This window comes from Pezoporus wallicus, unplaced genomic scaffold (assembly GCF_028554395.1).
Source record: "Pezoporus wallicus isolate ANWC-B61680 ecotype Strahan unplaced genomic scaffold, APGP_CSIRO_Pwel_v1 contig_7073, whole genome shotgun sequence".
Lineage (NCBI taxonomy): Eukaryota > Metazoa > Chordata > Aves > Psittaciformes > Psittacidae > Pezoporus > Pezoporus wallicus.
The window spans coordinates 2400240-2409257 of record NW_026641326.1 but is presented as its reverse complement, the minus strand read 5'-3'; the positions used below and the strand labels follow the sequence as shown (position 1 = coordinate 2409257).

The 9018-nt window shown below is 43.3% G+C and overlaps 1 protein-coding gene across 1 annotated transcript in view; it reads right to left on the bottom strand.

The window, feature by feature from the left end:
* Positions 1-8329: 8329 nt before the first annotated feature.
* LOC130606478 (D-threitol dehydrogenase-like) overlaps positions 8330-9018 on the bottom strand; it is a 28074-nt gene continuing 27385 nt past the window's right edge. Inside the window, exon 9 of the mRNA XM_057422863.1 lies at positions 8330-8877. Within this exon, the coding sequence (XP_057278846.1) occupies positions 8682-8877 (196 nt within the window). The 3' untranslated portion in view covers positions 8330-8681. The remainder of the gene's footprint in view (positions 8878-9018) is intronic.

Below are 9018 nucleotides of genomic sequence, written 5' to 3'. Positions count from 1 at the left end.
GCTTTGATAAAGTCTGCTATAAATCTCACAGCTTGAAGCTTTTAACTGACCCCTTCCAGTTCATGAATATTTTAAGCGAACCCAGTTTAATTTAAAACAACTCTGGATCAATATGTGCACTTATTCTGGCACTGTCCAAATTTCAGGTCCTTGTGTTATCAAAAATTGTATCATACATCTCCAGTTTGACTCCATGTCTAGGGTTTATTCAAGGTTGGAGCTCAAATTAGAGGTAAACTTACATGGATTGAAACCTAAAAATGCCTGTACAGAAACCAGCCAAGCGTGACAATTTGGCTAACTATATTTAGAGCAATCCCATGACATAAAGTCTCTCCTTATTGCCCAAAGCTGATGCTCAAAGAAGCACACAAATGCCCTGGGGAAATCGCGGTTTCCAATATCACTATCTGATGGCACTCAGTGCAGGGTATCAGCAAGGAGACATGTCTGCAGGCCAGGTAAATCCATGCTACCTAGCTTCAGAAAACCCACCTGCTTGTTCCCCAGAGCACTGGTGGGGAGAAGGGATGCCCACCACCCCAAGAACTGACACCTCCAACCTAGATGGGGGGACCTTCCGCGCAAAAATAGTTTCAACAACCCAGAGGAGTTTCAATGACCCAAAACTGCTACTGTCCTGAACACCTTTTAGAAGAAAGACACCCTCTTGCCTGTGTGACACTCTTCTTCATCCAGGTGTTCAGAGAGATCTGGAGGCTGGGAACTGCGAGGCTGACAAACTATTCTTTGAAGATTTTTAGAGTCTTGGAGCACTTATACGACTCTGCAAGACTTGCAAAAAGCAGCTATTTATAAGAATAACGCCAAACCTACTGTCCAGTTTAAATATTAATGACATTAAAAACTATCCCACAGATCAGTGGTTTTTGCCTCTCATCTTCATGTCAGTGAGAGGCATTTCTTAACTACAGTGAAAATTAAATCCTGCCTTCCTCTTAGAGTCAATGTGAGCTTTTCTCTGAGTCATAATTTATTATGTACTTCTATTTTTCCTTCCTGATACTGTTCATTTTTTTTATAAAGTTCTCTTGAAAGACACTAGCATATATTCTACTGCACTAAACATGGTTTTCATTTTAAAACTCCTCTTTCCATACATCTCCAGCCACTGTAAAATTCATTTGGTGCCACTAACACAACACAGATCCTGTATTAATCCACGCAGCATACTTCTATCGTGGTTAAATTCTGCAGCAGTGACAGCCTGGCAGTCATCTTCTCACCTGGTATCAGGAGCAGCAGCCAGCTCCCTGGCTGTGGTCCCTTGGGTGTGCTGGGACACCCTTGTGAACACAGCACCCTTCAGAGACTTCCTGAAGGCATGGACACAGATTTATAGGTGTCCATGGGAAGAGATGTGGAGTTTCTAATTTCTCAGGCACAATGTTAGTGCCTGAAAAACATCCATTTCCATAGGGAGGACAGCCTAAATCAGCTGACATATGCTTTGGTAAAGAGAAAAGCTATTGGTCATTTTAAATGCAATGAATAACAGATATTAAGCTAAGACTGCATCATGACACCAACTTTGATACTGAATCACACATGCTAGCGGTAATAAAAAGGCAGAAATGTGCACTAGGTTTACACTTGAGGTGCAGTTGTGGGGGCTTATTTGGTGCATAGATTGTATAAGCAATCTCTAAGGAAATACCTGCATAAACATCCAGGCTGTGACTTCATTGAGATGCTCACTGACTCTATGGGAAGTCCATAATAATCTCTATAGAAAGAAAGCGATCAATATGCTATCAAGAAGATAAGTCAGTGTCAACGCTAATGTTTAAATATTCATCTACTTGTACCAACATCTTGTCTGTTACTGAAACAACAGGAATATTCAAAGATTAACTCTACATAAAAGACTCGGTAATTTTTTTCTCCAATTCCTTGTTTTTCTCTCGTCAGTTCTACGAACAGTTGTTAAGTAGAACAGGTTGGCATTTTTTCATCAAAACGTTACTTATTTGAAAAATGGGTCTTGGAACAAACCAAGACTTTTGCAGAAAATTTTCATTTGGGGAAATTTTTCAGCTTGTTGTCAAGAAAAGTGAAAACTGAAAAGAACTCATTTTCCAGGATACACAATAGTTCTGAATATATAATCAAAGAGCTAAAAGAACCAGACGGTATTTGTTTTAATCCAAAGAATTTGAAGGGAGAGAATATAAAAGGACTCATATTAACTGCAAGCACATTTATGAGGAGCTTCGGAAGAGGGAAGATTTGCTTCTTCATTCAGGACCACTAGACTAACTCTAGGAAGTACCAGAGGAGAGAAAGAGGGAGGACAACTTCCTAGCATTTGCGACCCACTCAAGCCATTTCTGTCACTCAGAAGAGACTTCCCAACATTTCTGCAGTGAAAGATCCATTTAAAATTAGAAATAAAGAAAAAACCCTTATGTAGAAGATTAAGGAGCGCGTGAAATGTTTGGACAGAGAGATGCTGAAGTTCACTGAAGCTTGTGTTCTGCGTGGCACTGCTTGGAGGCTCTAAATATAACCAGCATTTCTTCCACCAGAGGCAACAGTCCCCTGCAAAAGGGGACAAAACTGATTTCCCAGATGATCACACTGCCCTGAGAAATCCTGCTGAAAGGCATTAACGCAGTTTTGTGCAAGATGGTGAGTACATCTACTTCAGATCTGGAAAAAGTAATATGTGGTAGTGAACCTAGACCCACAACTAATTCATCTATTCCAGCGTAGGCACTGTGCAGTGTATCAAAAGTAAATCAACATTTCCAACACTTTATTCACAGGTAAGCACTGAAGTAAAGCCTGTTACCATTTCTTAGGTGGGATTTGAACATCAGAATTGGATGAGTGATATGACAATAAGAGAAGCAACAGAGACAAACCACACCGTCATCAAGAGAGGTTTGTAATGGAATAGCACCGTATTTGCCATTTTGCTACTTACCAAAAGCCTTGTTTTAATCAGGGCTGTAATTAAAGCCCTTAATCATCCTGAAGAGTTTCAAGTGAATGGCTTCTCTCATGTGTTAACATATCATTTATGCCACAACTGTACATGCAAGGTAGTGTCAGTAGTCTGTCCAGACATAGGAAGTAGCCTATGGAAACAAATCTATTTGTCGGTATTCTAATACAGATCTGAAAATGCTAGTTTACACATTGAAGAAGCTGTTGCAAACTGTCAAGCAAAAAAAAAAGTATGTATCTTGTGAATTAATGAGGCTTCCTAAAGACACAAACTGTGTCTGCACACAGCATGCTATGCTGCTGAAAGGGGAGCAAATAAAGCATGGAAGAAAGCACTTGCAGCTGCAGTGTGGGGTTGTGTCCCAAAGGACATCCTCCAGGGGAGGACATGTCTCCACACCCAAGCCAGCAAGGGCTGAATTAGTTCAGGAAAGGACCCTTAACAAAAGTGGGAATAGGATCTACAGCCTTCCCTTATGCCTGGATACATTTTCAGGCCAGCCCTAGATTTAACAACACGTTCACATATCCAAATGGGAAGGGATTGAGATGGGAATTACTTGTACTCACCCATGAACAAAAGTCTTCCTGCGTTTACTATCGTCAGCAGAGTCCTGGTATCAGAAGCTTCATGGGTTGTGATGGAGCAAGTAAATGAAAGCTAAATCCAGGCCTGGGTATTGAGGGGTATTTCTTGGTAGTGAGTGTGCAGTGTCAGCATACTCTGTTTGGTCCTTTTCCACAGCTTTGGTGCAATAGGGGCAACAGGAGGAACGCTGGCAGGAGAGGTCAGATAGGGCAGGTGGGGAAGGGAGAGCTCTAGAGAAAGAGGAAAGAGGCACTGAATGGAGAAAAGGCACAGGGTAGGTGAAAATCTAGCAGCGAACACTCACTGTGATCTGAGAGTTTTGAAGAATTTCAACCTGTTCTGGTGAGAAGGCATATGCTGTAAGACTGCATTGGGGTTCTCCAAGGAAGAGCATGTATTTTCCTTCCCTGCTTTAAAGAATTAAAACAGTGTGGAAATTAATATATAATCAGATTCATAATCACAGTGTAAAACACATACGGTATTAGGCAAGGCTGTGAAAGGTATCCAATTTTCAGTCCTCAGCTTCTTGCATTTCCCCTCACAACAACTGTTTTAAGTCTCTCTCGAAGATCATAAACCTCTTGTTCCCAGGTGCTACCTCTCCCTTCTGTTCCCGCATCAGCTGGCCAGAAAGGCAGCAAGAGCTGCCCAGCTTCTTGCTCCCTGAAGGAGTGAGAAAGGCAATCCCTTTCTACTTTGCTAGCCAAAGGTGCAGGAATTTGCCACAAAACTTTTTGCCCTAAGGGAACTGCTGATTTCTATACGAAAATGATCCAAAATGGGGTTTGGTGAACTTCCAGCAAAATATTGGCATGTTTCTGGAGAAATCATGGCGCTGTGGTGGACTCCACAGGGAGCCCCTGCAAGAGGGATGGAAGTCCTCAGCAGGGCACGTCAGAGCCAGGGCCTCCCAAAAAGCAGCAAACCACGAGGACTTGTGTCCTCACTGCATCTGGTAGGTCCAGTTTCCTCCAGCTGAAGCAGAGAGCCCCAAGAGCCACATCCCACAGTTTCCTCTCCTTCTCCACACTGGAAATTTGAATGGTTCCCCCCCTGCATTTGCTCCAGTTCTGTGCTGAAACAGGTAAGCAAAACTCACCTTCCTGTATGAAACACGTTCCTGCCCTGCTGCCCTTGGTTTTGCACACCTGCATACTGGAGACACCTACCTCCCAGGTGTCCTCCAGCATGAGAAATGTGTGTGCACTTCAGGGCTGCAGAGTGCACATATTCCATGTCGCTGGTCTGGGGTCCCTAGATGTCAGCTACAGCACCTATGTCTTTGGAGGTGTCACCTCAAAACCTTTCTTTCAGGGTAACCAGTGACGGATGGATAAGCTAAAGTTATAAAATCCTTTTTAACTCTCAGAGGCCACGATAACGTGCAGTCCCACTTCCATGTCAAGCTTAGGCCTGCATTTTAACACCCACATGGAGGAGGCTGTGCTAAAAAAAAAAAAAAATCTAATATTATGCTTTTGAATAGAGAATTTACCTAAGTAAATAATTATTTTTAAACCTGAGATTTAAGCAGCTTTAGTATTCCACATTATGCTAATGTTTGACAATTACTAAGTGTGGGTATCAGCCAGCATATTTTTTTTTAAGTTTAATTTAAAGCAATTTGACATGGAAAGGTTATTACTTTAGTTGCCAATAAAAGCTGTACTTTTAACATAAGTGTACACCAAGCCCTAGGGTATGTGACTATTATCTTTTCTGCAATTATGTGGTGTTCTACATAAATGTTTAAAAAAAAAAAAAAAAGAAAGAAAAAAAAAAAGAAATAACTTAGAAAAATCAGAAGTACGAACTTAGCCGCGATGGGGAAGTTGAGCGGCAGCGCCGGCAAGCCCGGCTCCCGCAGACACAACACAGGTTGAGGTTTCCTCCTAGAGGTACCGCTGGGAACGGCTCCTCCGCCCGCAGCCGCCCCTTGCGCGTCCTCACCGCACCGCATCCCCCCGCGGCTGAGAGCCGCATGCTGCCCTCAGCACCCTCACTGCGCACAGCTGCTGCCGTTTCACAGCTACACCCGCAACCCTCAGAAAAATGCGGTTTTCCAAATTGTTTCCTTATTTTCCACCTTTTCCTCAGGTCCTCTGTGCTTAGAGGGGGAAAAGGCTTTTCTTGCATCCCTCTTGAATCTCAGTCATAGGATCATGCAATCATAGAATGGTTTGGGTTGGAAGGGACCTTAAAGCTCGTCCAGTCCCAACCCCTGCCACGGACAGCAATGCCTTCCACTAGAGCGGGTTGCTCATAGCCCCATCCAGCTTGCTCATGAACTCTGGCAGGGACTGGGAATCCATCTTGAGCTTTGTTTTTCCCTTACACAGGGAAATTGCTGCTTCAGGGATGTTTTGTCCAGAATAGACCCCACAACTGCAGCAATGACCACTCCTTTCTGCATGAGGCAGGATGTGATCCTGCACCCAGCAGTAGCCCTGTGCCCAGGGAGCCACTGCCATGTAGCAAGGCACAGATCCCAACCCAAATGCAAAGCTTGGTCTTATCAGAGAGAAGCACCTCTGCATGTTCAGCCCTGCCTTTGAGTGGAAATCAGTTTTTTCCTCCAGGAAATTACAGGGTAGACCATAAAAACCCACAATGCCATTGCCGAAGCCCCTGGATGGATGAAGCCCTGAATACAGGCATGTGAAGGAGACAGGCCGGCTTACACATAAGTCAGGAGAGGCATTTTCTTCCTGGCACCTGCTCTTTTCCTGTGAATCCTCAAAGGATTCATTTCTTCGACCAGTGAGGATGCCATGCAAACCAAAAGTGCCATGAGGGTGTTAGCCCATAACCCCAGCAACTGCCCTACTCCCTTGGGTTGCTTAGTCTTGAGCTCCTCCTCTAAAACAGTGAGAGACAGGCTCTCCCACCGACCTCTTCACGCCACCAAGAGGCAGAGCTGGGGTCCACTTGCACACCTGGCCATGCCTCCATAGTCCAAGCCCCACGTCATCCTGTGTCAGAAAGCTCACTCCTCTGCTCTGCCCCATCAGCCCTTCAAAGGCAGAGCCTGAGGGCAAACAGATCCCAGTGAGACAAGCTCTAGTCTAAACACTGAAGGCTGCTTAGTTAAGAGATCATTTTAAGTCTGGGTGGGTTTTTTTTCCTGTCTATGTTTTGTTTTTAAAGTTAATTTGAAGCTTGTGAAAGTCACAGCATGGCCCTTGCTGGCTGAAAAACCTTCTTCGCAAAAATACCCCACACCAGGGCAATGAACTTCAGCTTCCTGCACTGCCCTGCCAGTGCCTTTAGTGCTAACCTGGAAGCATCTTCAGACAGGCAAAGGGAGCTGGAGACCAGCAGCGAGATCAGCCCTTTGTCTTTCTACTGAGCAAGTGAGAGCACTGGTTACAGCACCAGTGCCAGCTGCAGTTCATGTTTCAAATTAACTAAAGTTTGTTATTTTACACTTTAGGTAGGAGCTGCAACAAACTGCTCACCAGCAGTCCAAGCGATAGTATACAAGCCCCGCTAGGATCCCTTGGAAGAGCTCCTGATGAGTTCACCAATGTTTGCACATTAACCTCTGGGTAAAAAGCCAGCCAGAGGGATGTGAGAACTCCACCGAGCCCTCCAGAGCATGACACAAAATGATGCAAGTGTGGGAGCTGGGAGAGAAAAGGTTTTGTGAGCCCAGAAAAAACAATAAAACACTTAAATCCTTAATTGTTTTTCTTGAAGATTTATCCAAAACTGAGCTCTTCTGAAGTCTGTGAGTTTGCAGAGCATTGTCAATAAATTAGATCATGCACACAAGGCAAGGATTTCAAGCCAAAAAGCTCTAGCCCTGAATCGTTTAACAGCAACACTCCCCAGAAAAACGACTCAAGATGAAACATGAGATATGTATTAATTATCAATGGTCTAATAGAAAATTTAATGAAGACGAGTATCTTCTTGCACTTTATCCATGATAACGATGATGATACGTCAGCGAGACGCATACCTTACAACGTGGCGGTGAATGTCAAGTCTGAAGCCATTATAGCAATTCACCACAATAATGGCTAGCCAATGTATGGACTTGTAGCACTTAATCAAAGTAATGACGTTCATCCACAATTATTTATGTTATGGTAACAAAGAGCTGCCAAATGCAAAACAAATGACATGAGGATTTGCAAGTGAATTCCTTCCCGTAAATTCTCTTTAGGTTATGCTTAAAGGCCCTCAGGATGGAAGTCTATATAAATTCAGTGTGTTATCAAAACGGTGGTGTTATTTTGCCATGTTTTACTGCCTGCAAGCAATGAACCCAGTGCTGTTGCTGAAATGAGCTCTTCAGCCAACAGAACTGTATTGATATCATTTGAGCTGGCCCTGATTTACACCTGAGAGCTGTCTTCAGAATTTTACAGGAGGAAGAAAAAAATGTGGAAGACAACCTTTGCTTACATCTACCTATCAAGGAAAACAAAGACCTGGTTGTATCAACACCTATACATGCATTTAACTTAAAATGTATGAGCAGTCCCTACTTACCTCAACGGGCTTTGGATTAGAGCCATTATAATCACCAACCATGACTCTCTATTAAGTGCAGTACTTTTCTTTCAGGGCCATTTATGTGGGTGTTTGTATAAAAACACTGTCAAAAACTAAGAACACCAGTAAAGATAAAATGGCAACATTCAGGTTCAAATGCAATGAACTAATTTATTTTTTTTAACACTACAGCCAACTGTTTTTCACCACTCACAGATGTCACTGGAACAACTTGAATACAAAGAAATCGCCTAAGAACAATACACTGCACAGACCAGCTAATATTGATTGCTATAAAAATCCCCCCTGTTAAACTAAATAATAGCCAAATCTCACTGCAGTAAATGTGCCTTTATATCATTAAATACTAATTTAACAGAAATCTGAATGCATAGTGAAAAATATGAAAATGTTGAAAATGAAAGATTGCTTTTCCTTTTTTTTCTTTTTTTTTTTCATTATATAAGTCTCCAAAGCAACACCTGAAAGAAGAAAACAATTATATCATATTAACTAGCCACTAGCTCAAGCCAAAACTAGGACTTGGCTAAATTCTAATAAGCACATTCCAAAGTGACCTATATCCCTGAGAGGGGAGGTTGGAGGATACCCCTCACCACAGACTCTGGCCACCCTCAATGACCAGATTATGGCCAGTCATATAGTCGGAGGCTTCAGAGGCCAAATAGACGACAGCAGCCTGCAGGTCGGTGGCCTGCGCCAGCCTCCCAGCAGGGATGCCCGATAGCCAGCCCTGCACCAGTGGCTGCAGGTCCTTGGAGCGGATGAGCGGTGTGTCAACGATGCCCCTGCAACAAGCACACACACTGATAGTTTAGGATCAGGTTTGGCCCAGAAGAAAAGGCAGTATTTATAGGTGTTCAAGATGCTGATTCAGAAGGAAAACTGTGGAATGGCACAGAGGGGATGCACAAGTCAGACCTGCTCTG